Source organism: Coregonus lavaretus (genome assembly GCF_964263955.1).
Source record: "Coregonus lavaretus genome assembly, contig: HAP1_SCAFFOLD_2971, whole genome shotgun sequence".
NCBI lineage: Eukaryota > Metazoa > Chordata > Actinopteri > Salmoniformes > Salmonidae > Coregonus > Coregonus lavaretus.
Window position 1 is genome coordinate 49,750 of NW_028165521.1, and position 20,725 is coordinate 70,474.

The 20,725-nt window shown below is 46.2% G+C and overlaps 2 protein-coding genes across 2 annotated transcripts; both read right to left on the reverse strand.

Moving 5' to 3' along the window:
* Window positions 1-350: 350 nt before the first annotated feature.
* Window positions 351-2,747, reverse strand: LOC311115759 (medium-chain specific acyl-CoA dehydrogenase, mitochondrial-like; the record flags this gene model as incomplete). The annotated part of the gene is made up of 3 exons (XM_084190905.1): window positions 2,574-2,747; window positions 1,564-1,815; window positions 351-449 (listed from the first exon to the last, which is right to left on the reverse strand). Exons 1-3 carry the CDS (start codon window positions 2,679-2,681, stop codon window positions 351-353), a joined length of 459 nt encoding a protein of 152 aa, XP_084047031.1. The 5' UTR covers window positions 2,682-2,747.
* A 6,934-nt stretch (window positions 2,748-9,681) lies between these two features.
* On the reverse strand, window positions 9,682-13,166 carry LOC311115760 (small ribosomal subunit protein eS8). Its single transcript, XM_084190906.1, has 6 exons — window positions 13,117-13,166; window positions 12,114-12,220; window positions 11,640-11,739; window positions 11,125-11,300; window positions 10,508-10,637; window positions 9,682-9,834 (listed from the first exon to the last, which is right to left on the reverse strand). The coding sequence occupies exons 1-6, from the start codon at window positions 13,118-13,120 to the stop codon at window positions 9,725-9,727; spliced, it is 627 nt and encodes a 208-aa protein (XP_084047032.1). The 5' UTR covers window positions 13,121-13,166; the 3' UTR covers window positions 9,682-9,724.
* Between the last annotated feature and the right edge of the window lie 7,559 nt (window positions 13,167-20,725).

Sequence of the window (20,725 nt, forward strand, 5' to 3'; positions counted from 1 at the left end):
GACAGGTGTTCATTCAGAGAGGACGGGACTGGACAGGTGTTCATTCAGAGAGGACGGGACTGGACAGGTGTTCATTCAGAGAGGACGGGACTGGACAGGTGTTCATTCAGAGAGGACGGGACTGGACAGGTGTTCATTCAGAGAGGACGGGACTGGACAGGTGTTCATTCAGAGAGGACGGGACTGGACAGGTGTTCATTCAGAGAGGACGGGACTGGACAGGTGTTCATTCAGAGAGGACGGGACTGGACAGGTGTTCATTCAGAGAGGACGGGACTGGACAGGTGTTCATTCAGAGAGGACGGGACTGGACAGGTGTTCATTCAGAGAGGACGGGACTGGACAGGTGTTCATTCAGAGAGGACGGGACTGGACAGGTGTGGCGAGGACAGACAGGTGGACAGGTGTTGGGAGCTCATTTCTTGAACCTGCTGAACCACCTGACCTGACTAGGGAAGTGTTCAGTGAGGCACAACGTGGCTAAACATTCTGCAACAGAAAGCAAAAAATGATTGCATAGGTTCAAGTTGTCAACTTATGCAATCACCTCCTTGCCCTCTGAACACAACCCAGGACTACACCCTAGAACTACATTTACTGGTTGGATAACACAACCCAGGACTACACCCTAGAACTACAGTTACTGGTTGGATAACACAACCCAGGACTACACCCTAGAACTACAGTTACTGGTTGGATAACACAACCCAGGACTACACCCTAGAACTACAGTTACTGGTTGGATAACACAACCCAGGACTACATCCTAGAACTACAGTTACTGGTTGGATAACACAACCCGGGACTACACCCTAGAACTACAGTTACTGGTTGGATAACACAACCCAGGACTACATCCTAGAACTACAGTTACTGGTTGGATAACACAACCCAGGACTACACCCTAGAACTACAGTTACTGGTTGGATAACACAACCCAGGACTACACCCTAGAACTACAGTTACTGGTTGGATAACACAACCAGGACTACATCCTAGAACTACAGTTACTGGTTGGATAACACAACCCGGGACTACATCCTAGAACTACAGTTACTGGTTGGATAACACAACCCAGGACTACACCATAGAACTACAGTTACTGGTTGGATAACACAACCCAGGACTACACCCTAGAACTACAGTTACTGGTTGGATAACACAACCCGGGACTACACCCTAGAACTACAGTTACTGGTTGGATAACACAACCCAGGACTACATCCTAGAACTACAGTTACTGGTTGGATAACACAACCCGGGACTACATCCTAGAACTACAGTTACTGGTTGGATAACACAACCCAGGACTACACCCTAGAACTACAGTTACTGGTTGGATAACACAACCCGGGACTACACCCTAGAACTACAGTTACTGGTTGGATAACACAACCCAGGACTACACCCTAGAACTACAGTTACTGGTTGGATAAAGTAGTCCATAAAACACCCAATCATGGTGCAGACTACTACTTATTGGTCGTTCAGCTTTATTACAGGTTCTACGAAACAGTTTAGGAGGACAATGTATAACACAACAGCAGTAGTCCACGTTCCAACCTGGTAGATCTTGGCGTCCCTCATCAGTTTCTCTACGGGGTATTCTGAGTTGAAGCCGTTTCCGCCAAACACCTGCACGGCGTCGCTGGCCACCTGGTTGGCGATGTCCCCGGCGAAGGCCTTAGCGATGGAGGCGTAGTACGTGTTCCTCTTCTTCCCGTTGTCAACCTCCCACGCTGACCTGTGCCAGCCCATCCTGGCCAGCTCCACCTTCATGGCCATCTCAGCCAACAGGAACGACACCGCCTGGTGCTGTGGGGGGGAGAAAGGTCAAACCTCAGAGTATAGTGGTGTGTTCAGTACAACAGAAGTGTTCAACGGGTGCTGCACAAGTTTTGCGATTTTCTTTAAAATGATCACACCCATATTGATCAGGCCACACCCACCAGACTAAGATTAAGCCTGGTCCTGGACTATGATCACACCCATATTGATCAGGCCACACCCACCAGACTAAGATTAAGCCTGGTCCTGGACTATGATCACACCCATATTGATCAGGCCACACCCACCAGACTAAGATTAAGCCTGGTCCTGGACTATGATCACACCCATATTGATCAGGCCACACCCACCAGACTAAGATTAAGCCTGGTCCTGGACTATGATCACACCCATATTGATCAGGCCACACCCACCAGACTAAGATTAAGCCTGGTCCTGGACTATGATCACACCCATATTGATCAGGCCACACCCACCAGACTAAGATTAAGCCTGGTCCTGGACTATGATCACACCCATATTGATCAGGCCACACCCACCAGATTAAGATTAAGCCTGGTCCTGGACTATGATCACACCCATATTGATCAGGCCACACCCACCAGACTAAGATTAAGCCTGGTCCTGGACTACAAAACCCTTTAAAGTTGTGACAAGCTCTTGCTGAGGCTGAATTGATGAATCTCTTACCTCAGAAAGGCAACATTCTAATGTCCAATACTAACATCGCTTCATGTATTCATACGTGGTGTGGAACTGTGGATATTAAAACAAAAGTGGTTAACCTCAGCGATAAGTTTTCCGAAGGTCCTCCTCTCCAGAGCGTAGCCAGTGGCTTCGTCCAGAGCTCTCTGAGCCAGACCAGTAGTGCCTGCATCTACTTGGACACACATCAGTAAGACATATTTGTAAAAAAAATTATAAAAGTCGTATTAGCACTTTACTGTTGCTAATATGACTTCCTGTGTGGGTCCCACAGGAAGTGCCACTGCCAGAAAACTAGCAAATTGCTAGAGTAGAGTAACTAATTGATTCACAGTGTCCCTAACAGATGCTTATCATTACTTTGAGATCATTAAGATGCCATGATAAACATCTGCCAGGGAATGTGTTTGGAGCTGCAAGTGTAAACAAAAAACTGTTTGTCACATACAGTGGGGAAAAAACATATTTAGTCAGCCACCAATTGTGCAAGTTCTCCTACTTAAAAATATGAGAGAGGCCTGTAATTTTCATCATAGGTACACGTCAACTATGACAGACAAATTGAGAAAAAAAATCCAGAAAATCACATTGTAGGATTTTTAATGAATTTATTTGCAAATTATGGTGGAAAATAAGTATTTGGTCACCTACAAACAAGCAAGATTTCTGGCTTTCACAGACCTGTAACTTCTTCTTTAAGAGGCTCCTCTGTCCTCCACTCGTTACCTGTATTAATGGCACCTGTTTGAACTTGTTATCAGTATAAAAGACACCTGTCCACAACCTCAAACAGTCACACTCCAAACTCCACTATGGCCAAGACCAAAGAGCTGTCAAAGGACACCAGAAATAAAATTGTAGACCTGCACCAGGCTGGGAAGACTGAATCTGCAATAGGTAAGCAGCTTGGTTTGAAGAAATCAACTGTGGGAGCAATTATTAGGAAATGGAAGACATACAAGACCACTGATAATCTCCCTCGATCTGGGGCTCCACGCAAGATCTCACCCCGTGGGGTCAAAATGATCACAAGAATGGTGAGCAAAAATCCCAGAACCACACAGGGGGACCTAGTGAATGACCTGCAGAGAGCTGGGACCAAAGTAACAAAGCCTACCATCAGTAACACACTACGCCGCCAGGGACTCAAATCCTGCAGTGCCAGACGTGTCCCCCTGCTTAAGCCAGTACATGTCCAGGCCCGTCTGAAGTTTGCTAGAGTGCATTTGGATGATCCAGAAGAGGATTGGGAGAATGTCATATGGTCAGATGAAACCAAAATATAACTTTTTGGTAAAAACTCAACTCGTCGTGTTTGGAGGACAAAGAATGCTGAGTTGCATCCAAAGAACACCATACCTACTGTGAAGCATGGGGGTGGAAACATCATGCTTTGGGGCTGTTTTTCTGCAAAGGGACCAGGACGACTGATCCGTGTAAAGGAAAGAATGAATGGGGCCATGTATCGTGAGATTTTGAGTGAAAACCTCCTTCCATCAGCAAGGGCATTGAAGATGAAACGTGGCTGGGTCTTTCAGCATGACAATGATCCCAAACACACCGCCCGGGCAACAAAGGAGTGGCTTCGTAAGAAGCATTTCAAGGTCCTGGAGTGGCCTAGCCAGTCTCCAGATCTCAACCCCATAGAAAATCTTTGGAGGGAGTTGAAAGTCTGTGTTGCCCAGCGACAGCCCCAAAACATCACTGCTCTAGAGGAGATCTGCATGGAGGAATGGGCCAAAATACCAGCAACAGTGTGTGAAAACCTTGTGAAGACTTACAGAAAACGTTTGACCTGTGTCATTGCCAACAAAGGGTATATAACAAAGTATTGAGAAACTTTTGTTATTGACCAAATACTTATTTTCCACCATAATTTGCAAATAAATTCATTAAAAGTCCTACAATGTGATTTTCTGGATTTATCTATAGTCAACAAACAGTTACAATCTTTTCTTTCTGTTAACAGTATTTTTAGCACCAATCAATCTGGTTTTAGATCTAAACACAGTACCACATCGGCCACTATGCTTGTTGTAAATGATATTGCAAATGCCTTAGATGATAGAAAGCACTGTGCTGCGTTGTTTGTAGATTTGTCAAAAGCTTTTGACACTGTAGACCATGCTATCCTTTTGAGTAAACTGTCATCTATAGGACTGGGCACTGATGCCTGTCGATGGTTTTAGGACTATTTTAAAGATAGAACTCAGGCCGTCATGGTCGACGGGGTCAAGTCTGACCCCTTACAGTTACTTAAAGGGGTCCCTCAGGGTTCAATAATTGGCCCACTATTGTTCTCACTTTATATAAACAACATTGGTGATGATATCAGATATTGTAAATTCCATTTATATGCAGATGACCCAGTGATGTACTCTATTGCTCCAACAGCGGACCAAGCTTTAATGCAGTTGGATACTACAGGGGTCTCTTTTACAGCTTAAACTTGTTTTAAACGCTAAGAAAACAAATGTCATGTTTCTTTTCTAGGTCTAAACTCTCAATTAGAAACACTTTTTTTCCCACTTTTTTTTTTTTCTTCCCCAAATACTTCTGTTATGTAAAGCAAACGCGCTCTAGCCAACAGCTCCCAGATACAGTGGGGGGGAGGCTACCTACAGTATGAGATTATTATGGATAAGGGCAATTTATTATTTGTCAAACGGCAGCCAAGCATCAATCATCATGTCACCAGAATGAGACCCTCGATATTTATTGGAAAGGAGCACGAAGCTCATCACCCAGCGAAGTTATTATTTCCTCTGTAGCCTAATAAACTGCACGCTTTCCCAAGTCGCAGTGGGAAGAGGACCACACGCCATCGCGTGACTCCAACTTTACTTCGATATGGTTATCATATCAGTATTTGCACATTGAGTTTCCACCGGGCCTTCTCTCGCATAATTAATTTTTAGCGAAACAAAAAGATCCCACCATGTTGAATGAACAAATTGTTTGTCTGTCTGAATTTTATAAAATTGTACCGGCAATAGTTTCCATCAGCCCGGCCGTGACTTTCTTCATGCATCAGGTTGGATGGAAACCTGGTTAGTGAGAGGCGGTATAATAAGACCATCTCCATTTTGAAGTAGTACATTTTCGTGTTCCATTACTTCTGCACACTGCCACCCAAAACACATAGATCCAATGGTTGTAAAGATGGGGAGAGGGTCTGTCCAAAATAAAGAGATGCTCTGCTTTTTTTGACACAACAATCAAAAAAGCAAGACCTGCAGGCTCTAGTTTAGTCTTGATTATTGTCCAGTCGTGAGGTCGAGTGCTGCAAGGAAAGACCTAGTTAAGCTGCAGCTTGTCCAGAACAGAGCGGCACGTCTTGCTCTTCATTGTTATCAGAGGGCTGATATAAATACTATGCAATAATAAAATCTCAAATTGTGTCCATAGTCAACTTACACTCAGCTCTGATACACACACTTACCCCACCAGACATGCCACCAGGGGTCTTTTCACAGTCCCCAAATCCAGAACAAATTCAAGAAAGCATACAGTATTATAGAGAGCCATTATTGCATGAAACTCTGTTCCATCTCATATTGCTCAAATGAACAGCAAACCTGGTTTTAAAAAACAGATAAAGCAACACCTCGCGGCACAACGCCTCTCCCCTATTTGACCTAGATAGTTTGAGTGTATTGATATGTAGGCTATGTGTGCCTTTAAAAATGTTTTATGTAGTTCTGTCCTTGAGCTGTTCTTGTCTATTAATGTTCTGTATTATGTCATGTTTCATGTTTTGTGTGGACCTCAGGAAGAGTAGCTGCTGCTTTCGCAACAGCTAATGGAGATCCTAATAAAATACAAAAAAATTATGTGTTGTTTGAACAGGTATAAAGCAAAGGTTGGCGATTTACTGACCCATTTTATGGATTGTTTGCTCAGGAGTATACTCAGAGGAAGAAGTGACGCGGGAGGGTTTACTCCACCCAAAATATGTCCATGAAAAATAAGCCCACGAAGTGAGGAATTTTTTTATGGAGGTCAACGAGTGTTGAATTTAGTCAACCCAAAAATGCTATTGCTAATTTGGTACGTGACGCTTATTCGATCAAACATAAGTTTCTTAATGGTTAGGTTGTTAAGAATGCACTGACGGTAGGCCTCCTGTAGCTCAGTTGGTAGAGCATGGTGCTTGCAACGCCAGGGTGATGGGTTCGATACCCACTGGGGGCCAGTATGAAAAAATGTATGCACTCACTAACTGTAAGTGGCTCTGGATAAGAGCGTCTGCTAAATGACGTAAATGTAAATAGACACGTTGCACTTCGGTAATGCAAACATCTTTATCAGTTGTGCCTGTTTTCATAGAGGTCTCATGGACAGTGGATGTATTCATGGTTGCCAAGGGAAGCCAGGCTTCCCCAAATATTTGACCGATAAAATAATTTATCTTTCGTCTCTTGTGTTTTCATAACTTTCCGTAAATTCACAAGTTGCTGAATCTCACCGGAGAAATCATCCAAGCGAGGGAAACAGCGCCCCTCTGTCTCAGTATGTGTATCTGATGCTGTCTGGACCTAAAGAGCATGACATGTTGCCACCGTAGCATTTGATTGATGCCAGCGTGAATTTGGCCTTTTCCTCACAAATAAAAGAATGAGCCAATCAGCGTTGAGCGGAACTCAACTGTGCGTTGTCCTGGTGCAACCATAAATTTATATATTGTGCCTCTGTCCTGAGACGATTGACGGTCAATATGTAGCCTAGTAGGCTCACGTTAACTAGCTAGCTAACTGCACTAGCTGGTGCATTGTTGTCCACGGGAGGAACTGTAGGCTAGTATCAAGCATTGTAGTTAGGCAACCTATGACAACAAAAACTAAAAGTGTACTGTATGACAGAGCCATAGATCGTTTTGCCAACTAGTCTACAAGTAGGGTGTCAACTTTTGTTTTACCTGTACACACAGAAATCAGCCCCATGGACAGACATGATTTTTTTAGCAACATTGATTGGACTTAATTGTTTTTGGTATCATTAAGTTTGTTTTCAGTGTATTAAACGATGTTTACATGAAGTTGAAATGGTGCAGGAATAGTGCAGGCAGCGCTCCTGTCTTTGTGCTGACTTGTGGTAACTCCATGGTTCTAAATTAGTAGATTAGTAAACTGTTGAAAACATTAACTTGCTTGACCATGCTGCAGGTGATAGAACTGTTGGTTACATGCAATATTTGCTTTGTGGACTTCACCAGATGTTGCTCTCCGGTTTTGTGATGAAACAAACGTACGTGTAGTTGAATTTATTCCGCCACTGTGTGACTCGTCTTTGTCATAGCCTTCTTGTAGATTTACATTTTAGTCATTTAGCAGACGCTCTTATCCAGAGCGACTTACAGTTAGTGAATACATATATATATTTTTTCATACTGGCCCCCCCGTGGGAATCGAACCCACAACCCTGGCGTTGCAAACGCCATGCTCTACCAACTGAGCTACATCCCTGCCGGCCATTCCCTCCCCTACCCTGGACGACGCTGGGCCATTCCCTCCCCTACCCTGGACGACGCTGGGCCATTCCCTCCCCTACCCTGGACGACGCTGGGCCATTCCCTCCCCTACCCTGGACGACGCTGGGCCATTCCCTCCCCTACCCTGGACGACGCTGGGCCAATTGTGCGCCGCCCATGAGGAGTATGAATCAATGGGTTATAGAGCAAACAACGCAATTATCACAACATAGGTTGTAATATGGCTTTTTCACTGGCTTGGCTTCCTCAGTGATTTTACCCACGCACTGCTACTGCTCATTAATACAACCAGTTTTAACATAAACATTGAGGGCTTCCACTATTTTAATGTGGTCAACTGGGTGGGGATTCCTATGAGTTGGGCGTAATCAGACAATTAAGAAAATGTACTACTTTAAAAATGGAGATACTCAACGGAGCTGCCGATGCAGTCACAACGGTAAGTCCTCCATCCATCTATATTGACTGTTCACAATCTGCCCTCATTAGCTAGATGCCGGACAACCCACATGGAATCATGCGATCCCGACTTCACCCACAGGAAGACCCACCCAGGTGATTACTTCAACGTAAGTTCTAAACGATCCAGGCTCTGTCGTATCCGGCCGCGACCGGGAGACCCATGGGGCGGCGCACAATTGGCCCAGCGTCGTCCAGGGTAGGGAATGGCTGGCAGGGATGTAGCTCCGTTGGTAGAGCATGGCATTTGCAACGCCAGGGTTGTGGGTTCGATTCCCACGGGGGGCCAGTATGAAAAAATAAAATAATGTATGCACTCACTAACTGTAAGTCGCTCTGGATATGAGCGTCTGCTAAATGACTAAAATGTAAATAGTGTTTTCATGCTACAACAGGCTTTAGGGCGCTAGAGTACACCATCTATGGTATGACATCACTGAGAAATATCCTTTAGAACAGTGGGAGCCCTGTCGGCCGAGCATCTATATTCTGGCTAGACCCATAAGGAACGAGATGCCATGTTAGGAAAAGGCTGGACAGGCTCTGTTTCTGCAAGACCCCATGTGAACTAATAGTTATAAAAATTATACAGTGCATAACAATTTCTAAAACCCCATGCAGTCAACTTTCACTTGGAATTTAGACTGAACGGTATGTTCAAGTACACGCAAGAGGTGACTAGAAGCCTCATTACCAATCCGTTTCATTATCAACTTTACCCAAAAATCAAATCACACAGATCAGTTCAAGATCTCACTTTATTCAGCAGATTTCAATGAACCTTTCATATTTGTTCTCTGCCATCGAAAGGGAGGGGCCAGTGTTGTGGCCAGCCCTTCTGCCTGTGGCGGAGGTTAATCTGGCACTGGAATGAGACAGGAGAGCCAGGGAGATGGCAAACCTGGCACTAGACAGTGCTGCGGCAGCAAAAAGACCAACTAAACAAAACCCTATTGGAAGATTACACTCGTCAACCCCCATTTAACCACTAAGGAAGGCCCTTATTGCAACCATCTCAAAACTCACAAACAGCCCATTCACAGATTTGAATGTGCTTCAGCCAACTCAGTTGAATAACTGTCAAGTTTGGTGAAGCACATTCAGAATTGAACCAGACTACTAAAACCAACCGTGTCCAGGAATCAAAACTGAATCAGTTTAGTTAAATTAAAAACGTACTCTACAGTAGTCAACCACCCAAGACCATAACTCTAAAAGAAAAGACCTTGACAGCGATGTGGGATGTTTGTTTTTATTGATGTGGTATCAAACTGCTGTACACTATTTGCCCTTCTTGGCCTTGATTTTCCTCAGGTAGAACTCCAACTCCTTACCCTCCAACACGTAGCCGTCGACCCGGCCGCACTGGCCCGGCTTGGAGGCAATGCAGGCTGCAGGGAGAGAGAGAGAGAGGAGAGCCTTAATGAAAGTGGAGAAAGGAGGGAGAGAGAGCGGCGGAAAAGCCAAGACATGGATATTACCAAGTCAAAAGACAAGCGCACCAACTAGCAAGTAACAGAAGTCCCCATCAGAAAATTGGTAAGGTGTATCGTCGCTGAGGATTCAGTAGGATCTCATCATGAACCTTGTAAAGCAGTGTTCCAGACCCAGACCCTTGTAAAGCAGATCCAGGGTGGGAAAGTCGTACCATTAAATTTAGTCAATTAGGTGTTAGTACTAGGGAGGAACCTAAGCCTGCACATCCTGTGTGGCCCCCCCCAAGTTTAATTCCGAGACCTACAGGGCGAGCAGGCTTTTGTTCCAGCCCTACACCATCACACCCGATTCAGCCAGTTCTGAAAACCACGATTAGAGCCACTCACGTATGTTAGTGGTGGTCTGGAACCAAAGCCTGCACACTCAGTACCAGGATATGGATCGAAGAACACTGCTATAATTAGGACCTGGGCCTGTATCCACAAAGCTCAGAGTAGGTGTGCCTTTTAATAAGATATCCGATTTGGACAGACCCTAGAACCTCCTACTCAGACGCTTTGTAGATCCAGGACGTCCAGGACTGTTTCCCGGGCCGGCAGCGCTAACCAGTAGAGGCTGTGGACTCACCGAGGAGTTTCCCCTGCATGAACTGTTCCTCAAGGAGAGAGCTGATTTTGCAGTTCTTCTTGCGCTCGTCAAACTTCTTCTGGATCTTCTTCGACCTCTTCTTGTTAATCACTTCCTCCTCCTCAGGAGTCTTAACACAGGAAAGACACAGATTGCCGTTAGGCGATTAAATGGGCACAATGCTGCAATATATATCCTGTGATTGACTAGTGCAGCTGCCCCTGGTAAGAGCACTAGTAATTTAGCTGCAATTTCAGAACATCCCATTCAACAGTACATTTAGTGTCACTCAGTTAACTTGCCTTGTAATAAAAATCACAAATATCGATCAGTCATTCAGTAGCAGAACTGGACAAAAGGTATCTTCATAGAAGACCAGAGATCCTAATCAACATTATGGACAAACGTGAATTTTCACATCTCTGGACAATAGTGCACTAGGTAAGACAAAGGTTACCATTTGGGACACAACAGCCGTAGCCGGTCAGCCTTACGGCAAAAGGTTTAAGAAACAGGGCTCCATTTGGGAGCCAATCTGTTGACTGGTACAGAGCAGAAAAAGCGCTTGTAGCAGTGTACGGAAATAGAGGCACCATTTGGGACAGTCTTGTACGCACCAGCTTGGCTCCTTTCTTGCGCCCCAGAGGAGTGGCGAAGTGGGCCTCGTACCACTGCCTGTAGGGCAGGCTGTCCACGAGGACGATGCAGTTCTTCACCAAGGTCTTGGTTCTCACCAACTCGTTGTTTGAGGCGTTGTACACCACATCAATTATCCTGGTTTTACGAGTGCAGCCTGAAGAATAAAGTGTGTCAATACCACCAAAATGCTGTGAAATTACTGGAGTTTTGAAACATTTTGCTTCAACGGCAGCCTGGAGAATGAACACAAGGACCATTAGATTTCAGGTAGCATTAAAACGCTAAAGACGGGGTGAAATTGAGTTCAATCACAAAAAAATGTTTGGTTTTAATGAGTGAATCTAGCTTTAGTCTTTCTCAGAGTCACGAATATCGTCACAAGCATTCAGTAGCAGAACTGGACATGGATATCTTCATGGAAAGACTTCACCATTCCCCACAGCTGGATGAGCTGATGACCATAAAGAACACGACAGAGCGAGGAGAGACTTACACTCAGAGCCCCAGGAGAAGTTGCCCACGTCAACCCTCAGAGCGCGGTACTTCTTGTTGCCACCGCGGGTCCTAACCGTGTGAATACGACGGGGTCCAATCTAGGACATGGGGAAAGACGGGCAACATTTGTTTTAAGTAGAAACCAAAAATACATAAGAGTAAATTAATTGCATTACATGCATAGGGATACCAAGTGGCTACACGTGTCCCATTGTTCGGCATCGGTGTGTCAGTGTAACTATGACAGTCCGGGTCATTGGTAGGTCCTTAAAAATTGAACCAAAACGGCCAAAACAGACCTACCTATGGTCAATGTCTAATCATCCACACCGCATGAAATCCACACTCCCATTGAACTAGCTACTACTCCCCATTCCCCTACCGACATCACCACAGGCAACAAGTCTAGATTGAGTTACTATAGCTTAGTCGACCCCGTAGCATCACTACAGGTGGTCGGTGTAGTCGTTACCTTGGTGTTGGCTGGAGGACGACCCAGCTCATACTTCCTCTTCTTGTGATAGGGCTTTCGTTTGCCGCCGGTCTTGCGGCGTTTATGCCAGTTGTCCCTAGAGATACCTGGGTCACAGAAGCAAGACACTGGTGAGGAAGGCGCAAACTCCGCCGAATTAACCCAACCAAGCAGTTACTTTCACGTGCTTTTGAGTGTCAGTTCTCCAAGGTGGTTATCCGCACAGTAATCTCGGAAACCTAGTTGTCATCATATTCACTCAAGCACACAGATTCTCCGAATAGAGGTTCCCCTTACGTGCAACTTACCAGTAGGCCTATGGTCTCAAGTATCCCTAGGGGTCCTAGTGACGCTGGTTGGGAACCACTACAACTACACATGGCTCGCCTGCGCTAGCGTGGTTGTGAGTAGCCATTAGCATAGTGTCAGCGAGATAAGAGTAGCCAGCTGACATACTACCTAGTCTAGTTAGACACTGAACACAGTCTAGTAGATAAACTTCCTAACCATGCAGATTTAGCCGCGATGCATTAGTTGAAACGTAATCAATTCAGTGAGCGAAAACGTGGAAGACGTCCGAAGGCCTAGCGCTAGCTAATCATTGCAACATCACTAACTAGATAGTTAACGAGGAATTGCCAGCAATATTTCAACCAAACAATTAAACACAGAAAGGTATATTAACGCTAATGGGATAAAATAGACTTAGAAACATCAGACATTACAAGAGACTGAGTGAAATTCGAGAATTATTTGCAAATTACGCTCAATTGCAAGTCAAAGGTAGACTAGCCCATGAGAGCCGCCATCTTGTTACATGTCAGACATTGTTTTACAATAATTCCGTTTTAAAAAGTATCAATTGGCTTATTCGTACAATTTAACAACATAACCGTTTATATTAAGATACACTTTAACATGCCAAACCATCATAGATATAGTCCTGATGTAAACAACTGATGGACAAGGATTCTTGCAGCGACCCGAAGATGAAAACACGTACCCATTCTCAGGCGCCGGCTAGAAAGAGAACACGCAAGCGCTCATGGGGAAGTTTCAAGGTGTCAGATATCGCGAGATTATCAGAGCAGCTCTTCTTCGGATATCTCCAAATGCAGTTTAGCAACCTGTAAATTGGACTACCGCCATCTATGTGTGACCAGACTGTGCACCACCCAGGATAAACTTGAAAGCCTCAAAATGATTACTGATGCGATTCAACGGACAGGTGTCTGAAATGGGATTATTTTCGCCAGAACTGTATCTCCCATAAATAGTGAATCGGCCCTATATGCCTCATTCGCTGCGTTTACACAGGCAGCCCAATTCTCATATTTTTTTCCACTAATTGGTCTATTTTTGCGCCCACATGTACATATTACCTCAACTACCTCAACTAGCCGGTGCCCCCGCACATTGACTATGCAACGGTACCCCCCTGTATATATAGCCTCCCTACTGTCACTTTATTCTATTGTATATATAGCCTCCCTACTGTCACTTTATTTTTACTTCTGCTCTTTTTTTCTCAACACTTTTTTGTTGTTGTTTTATTCTTACTTTTTTACTTAAAATAAATGCACTGTTGGTTAAGGGCTGTAAGTAAGCATTTCACTGTAATGTCTGCACCTGTTGTATTCGGCGCATGTGACCAATAAAATTTGATTTGATTTGATTTGATTTGACGAATCACATCAGATCATTTTACATCTGTTGTTTTTACCCAGAGGTGGTTGGTCATAAGACCAATTAGCGAAAAAAATATCAGAATTGGGCTGTCTGTCTAAACACAGCCACTGTGTGAAAAGGTTAGGCTATTAGACTAGCTATTCTAAGAAATAGTTTTTATAACACTAGTCTGCCCTCTTCAGATTCAAGAAAACATAACATCTCAAACATGTTTTTTGTTAATTCATTTGAATATTCCCCTTATTATGAGGAGACATAAAAGACAACCAGAAGTAATGTATATTACATTTCACATGAGTTTATTATGTACAGTACACAAAACTCCTCGCTCTAAGTTTACAAGTAGTATTTTCTGAGATCTTGTTCTGAACGCTGCATAAATACGGGTTGGCCACGGACGTGGTCTAAGACTGATATAGAGGCAGGGGGTGGCTGGAGTTTGGCCAGGGGGCGTGGTCACTCCTCCCAGGGACTCATGTCAGTGTCGATGGCGACACAGTTGTAGCGCAGCTTGTCCTCACACACTGCAGGGGACAGGGCACAGACAGTTAGGTTATTAGATAACCTTAAATCAAATAACTTTGGTATTTTATGGTTGTGTGCTGCTCTCGTGTGCTTCATTCTGTAGCTAGAGGACTCCTGATATCTCCAATTTTGTGTCTTTGTCTGTTCTGGTCTAGTACTGTCTTGTTGCTAGCTAGGGCCATCTACTTTAAGTACTGCCTGTCTTCCCAGTGGCCTACTTGTGAACTGCTGACTGCTCATTATTTGCAGATAGTTGTTGACACCAACCAGGATCAAGGGGGCGGGGCAATTTGTGACTTGTTTTTGGTAATCAGTGGCTGTATTGGAGGGGGGAGTGGTTTCACCTCTCCTAGGCAATCAGCAGTTAGTACAGGGAGGTGTGCTCTCCACCTCTGCTAGGCAATTAGCGATTGCTGTAAGTGGCGGTTTAGTCACAAAACTAAGACCGTCGCTGAAACAAGATCGTTGTGTGGAGTTATTCGGGGAAGGAAAGAGTGGAAGCCTCCACTTTCTCACTTGAGTATCGTACCTAGTTATTTTCAGATTTCATTTTTGCTCTTTTTGTAGCTTTGGCAACTGTGTGTGTTTTCTATACCTGTCTGCACCTCTCCCTGAAGGCTTTACAGACGCTCCCCACCCCTTGGCTTTACAGACGCTCCCCACCCCTTGGCTTTACAGACGCTCCCCACCCCTTGGCTTTACAGACGCTCCCCAACCCCTTGGCTTTACAGACGCTCCCCAACCCCTTGGCTTTACAGACGCTCCCCAACCCCTTGGCTTTACAGACGCTCCCCACCCCTTGGCTTTACAGACGCTCCCCAACCCTTGGCTTTACAGACGCTCCCCACCCCTTGGCTTTACAGACGCTCCCCACCCCTTGGCTTTACAGACGCTCCCCAACCCCTTGGCTTTACAGACGCTCCCCACCCCTTGGCTTTACAGACGCTCCCCAACCCCTTGGCTTTACAGACGCTCCCCAACCCCTTGGCTTTACAGACGCTCCCCAACCCCTTGGCTTTACAGACGCTCCCCACCCCTTGGCTTTACAGACGCTCCCCAACCCCTTGGCTTTACAGACGCTCCCCACCCCTTGGCTTTACAGACGCTCCCCACCCCTTGGCTTTACAGACGCTCCCCAACCCTTGGCTTTACAGACGCTCCCCACCCCTTGGCTGAAACCCTTCTAATTTAGTGGACCCTGCGCGCACAACCCATGTGGAATTCCGGGTCTCTGGCAGCGTTTGGAACTGCTGATCTGCAGTGAAGAATGCCGAGTTCATCTCAGCCTATGCTTCCCTTCAGTCCCTTGACCTTTTGGCCCTGACGGAGACCAGGATCACCCCAGAGAACACTGCTATCCAGCGGCTCTTTCTTCATCTACATTTTCTGTCATAATCAGAGAGCATCTGGTCGTCGCGGTGGTGACACAGGTCTACTCATTTCTCCTAAATGGAGATTCTCTTTCCTCCCTCTCTCACCTGTCCATCTCCTCATTTGAAGTCCATGATGTCACTGTCACTTGTCCACTCAAGCTTAACATTGTTGTCATCTATTGCCCACCAGGTGCCCTTGGAGAGTTCCTCAATGAGCTGGACAAGCTGATTTCCTGACGATGGCTCACCGCTCTTAGATTAATTTAATTCCAACTCTTTCCCCCCCTTTGATCTCATCCTTTCCCAATCCCTTCCAACTCACAAGTCAGGCAATACGCTTGGCCTCATCTTTACTAGAGGCTGTTCACCTACTAATCTCACTGCAACCCCCCTCCAGGTCTCTGATCACTACTTTGTTTCCATTTCGGTCTCCCTCGCCTCCAACCCACTCAGCCCTTACCCAGATGGTCATGCAATGTCGCAATCTTCGCTCTCTCTCACTACTCTCTCCTCTTCTCTTATCTCTCCCTTCTGCTAAATCTTTCTCCCTCCTGTCTCCTGATTCTGCCTCTTTGACTCTCCTCCCTTTCCGCATCCTATGACTCGCACTGTCTTCTCCCCCCCCCCCCTCCTAATCTGTGGCTGAGTAACTCATTGCAAGCTTACAGAACAGGGCTGTGGGCAGCTGAGCCTTCTCGTATTCGCTGCTAAAGCCACTTTCTATCATTCTAAATTTCCCTAGGAAACTCTTTTCCACCCACCTCCCCGGACGACTTTGTCAACCACTTTGAAACGAAGGTTGACGACATCCGCTCCTCATTCACTCAGCCTATTGAGTCCTCTGGTCTCACTCACACAGAACTACCCTACGCCTTGACCTCTTTCTCCCCTCTCTCTCCAGATGACATCCTGCGACTAGTGAGGTCTGGCCGTCCGACAACCTGCCCGCTCGACCCCATCCCCTCCTCCCTTCTCCAGACCATCTCTGGAGACCTTCTCCCAATCCTCACTTCCCTCATCAACTCATCACTGACCACTGGCTGAGTCCGCTCTGACTTCAAAATGGCCCAAGTTGCTCCCCTCTTCAAGAAACCAACACTCGACCTCTCTGATGTCAAAAACTATAGACCGATATCCCTCTCTTTTCTTTCCAAAACACTTGAGCGTGCTGTCTCTGATCAACTCTTTTGTTATCTCTCTCAGAACGATCTTCTTGACCCTAACCAGTTAGGCTTCAAGACGGGTCACTCAACCGAGACTGCTCTTCTGTGTCACAGAGGTTCTCCGCTCTGCCAAAGCTGACTCTCTCTCCTCTGTTCTCATCCTCCTAGATCTATCCGCTGCCTTCGAAACTGTGAACCATCAGATCCTCCTCTCCCCCCTCTCAGGGCTGATCCTCCTCTCCCCCCTCTCAGGGCTGATCCTCCTCTCCACCCTCTCAGGGCTGATCCTCCTCTCCACCCTCTCAGGGCTGATCCTCCTCTCCACCCTCTCAGGGCTGATCCTCCTCTCCACCCTCTCAGGGCTGATCCTCCTCTCCGCCCTCTCAGGGCTGATCCTCCTCTCCACCCTCTCAGGGCTGATCCTCCTCTCCCCCCTCTCAGGGCTGATCCTCCTCTCCGCCCTCTCAGGGCTGATCCTCCTCTCCACCCTCTCAGGGCTGATCCTCTCAGGGCTGATCCTCCTCTCCACCCTCTCAGGGCTGATCCTCCTCTCCACCCTCTCAGGGCTGATCCTCCTCTCCACCCTCTCAGGGCTGATCCTCCTCTCCATCCTCTCATGGCTGATCCTCCTCTCCACCCTCTCAGGGCTGGGCGTCTCAGGCTCTGCACACTCCTGGATTGCATCCTACCTGGCAGGCCGCTCCTACCAGGGGACGTGGAGAGGATCTGTGTCTGCACCACATACTCTCACTACTGGTGTCCCCCAGGGCTCGGTTCTAGGCCCTCTTCTCTCTATACACTAAAGTCACTCAGCTCCGTCATATCCTCACATGGTCTCTCCTATCATTGCTATGCGGATGACACTCAACTTCTTTTCTCCTTCCCCCCTTCTGACACCCAGGTGGCGACACTCACCTCTGCGTGCCTGGCAGATATCTCAGCTTGGATGTCGACCCACCACCTCAACCTCGCCAAGACAGAGATGCTCTTCCTCCCGGGGAAGGCCTGACGCTCAAAGACCTCTCCATCACGGTTGACAACTCCAGTGTCACCCTCCCAGAGTGCAGAGAACCTTGGCGTGACCCTGGACAACACCCTGTTGTTCTCTGCAAACATCAAAGCAGTGACTCTCTCCTGCTCTACAACATCCGTAGAGTACGACCCTACCTCACACAGGAAGTGGTGCAGGTCCTAATCCAGGCACTTGTCATCTCCTGTCTGGACTACTGCAACTCGCTGTTGGCTGGGCTCCCTGCTTGTGCCATCAAACCCCTGCAACTTATTCAGAATGCTGCAGCCCACCTGGTTTTTAACCTTCCCAAGTTCTCCCATGTCACCCCGCTCCTCCGCACACTCCACTGGTTTCCAGTCGAAGCTCACATCCACTACAAGACCATAGTGCTTCCCTACGTACAGTGGCTTGCGAAAGTATTTACCCCCTTGGCATTTTGCCTATTTTGTTGCCTTACAACGTGGAATTAAAATTGATTTTTTGGGGGGTTTGTATCATTTGATTTACACAACATGTCTACCACTTTGAAGACGCAAAATATTTTGTATTGTGAAACAAACAAGAAATAAGACAAAAAAACAGAACTTGAGCGTGCATAACTATTCACCCCCCCCCCCCCCCCCCCCATTTAAATGTTTCCCCTTAAACCAATCAAGTGTTGCTTTAGCAGTATGCTTAGGGTCATTGTCCTGCTGGAAGGTGAACCTCTGTCCCAGTCTCAAATCTCTGGAAGACTGAAACAGGTTTCCCTCAAGAATTTCCCTGTATTTAGCGCCATCCATCATTCCTTCAATTCTGACCAGTTTCCCAGTTCCTGCCGATGGAAAAACATCCCCACAGCATGATGCTGCCACCACCATGCTTCACAGTGGGGATGGTGTTCTCGGGGTGATGAGAGGTGTTGGGTTTGCGCCAGACATAGCGTTTTCCTTGATGGCCAAAAAGCTCAATTTTAGTCTCATCTGACCAGAGTACCTTCTTCCATATGTCTGAGGAGTCTCCCACATGCCTTTTGGCAAACCAAACGTGTTTGCTTATTTTTTTCTTTACGCAATGGCTTTTTTCTGGCCACTCTTCTGTAAAGCCCAGCTCTGTGGAGTGTACGGCTTAAAATGGTCCTATGGACATATACTCCAATCCAATCTCCACTGTGGAGCTTTGCAGCTCCTTCAGGGTTATCTTTGGTCTCTTTGTTGCCTCTCTGATTAATGCCCTCATTGCATGGTCCGTGAGTTTTGGTGGGCGGACCTCTCTTGGCAGGTTTGTTGTGGTGCCATATTCTTTCCATTTTTTTATAATGAATTTAATGGTGCTCCGTGGGATGTTCAAAGTTTCTGATATTTTTTTATAACCCAACCCTGATCTGTACTTCTCCACAACTTTGTCCCTGACCTGTTTGGAGAGCTCCTTGGTCTTCATGGTGCCGCTTGCTTGGTGGTGCCCCTTGCTTAGTGGTGTTGCAGACTCTGGGGCCTTTCAGAACAGGTGTATATATACTGAGATCATGTGACACTTAGATTGCACACAGGTGGACTTTATTTAACTAATTATGTGACTTCTGAAGGTAATTGGTTGCACCATATCTTATTTAGGGGCTTCATAGCAAAGGGGGTGAATACATATGCACGCACCACTTTTTCCGTTTTTTATTCCAATTTTGACTATTTTGGGTATGTCCATTACAGGAAATCCAAATAAAAATCTATTTAAATTACAGGTTGTAATGCAACAAAATAGGAAAAACGCCAAGGGGGATGAATACTTTTGCAAGGCCCTGTAACAGCAAGAGGAACTGCCCCTCCCTACTTCCAGGCTATGCTGGAGCACTCCGTTCTGCCCCATCAGGTCTCTTGGCCCTCCCACCCCTACAGGAGGGCAGCTCCCCCTCAGCCCAGTCCAAGCTCTTTCTGTCAGGACCCCAATGGTGGAACCAGCCTAGTCCCTGCCAATCTTCCGAAAACATCTGAAACCCTTCCAACAGTATCTTAAATAATCATCCTATTTTTTTTCTCTCCCCCTCATCAATCTACAAACAAAATACTCCATAATGACAAAGCAAAAACAGGTTTTTAGAAATGTCTTCATGGGGTATTGTGTGTAGATTGATGGATTAAATTATTTTCTCATTTTAGAATAAGTCTGTAACGTAACAATGTGGAAAAAGTCAAGGGGTCTGAATACTTTCCTGAATGCACTGTTGGGTACTGGAGCAGCCATTAGGACTCACCTGGAGTATTTGGGCAGATACAGGGTACTGGAGCAGCCATTAGGACTCACCTGGAGTATTTGGGCAGATACAGGGTACTGGAGCAGCCATTAGGACTCACCTGGAGTATTTGGGCAGATACAGGGTACTGGAGCAGGTGGAAGATTGTGGCAGTGCAATGACTTATGTCAATGTAAACCAAAGATGTTTGACATGCTGCAAAATCAGTACAAGAGCAGTATCTTGCTTGTATAAGCTATTTGCTTTTTGTCTCCTAACGTACCCTTGTTTGTCAAGGAAGATGTAGATGGGTGCTGGAAGATGGCTCCTCCCCGTCACAAACCTCAGGAAAACCTGCGGTCCTCTGGAGGGAAGGGGAGAGAACAGATAGTTTGGGCTAATTGCTCAGTAGTAGTCCAACTCATATCATCATGAGACAGAGAGAGACGTGGAGAGATAGAGAAGGAGAGTGACAGAGACAGAGACAGAGAAGGAGAGTGAGAGAGATAGAGAAGGAGAGTGAGAGAGATAGAGAAGGAGAGTGACAGAGATAGAGAAGGAGAGTGAGAGTGACAGAGATAGAGAAGGAGAGTGAGAGTGACAGAGACAGAGAAGGAGAGTGACAGAGATGCTCAGCGAGAAAA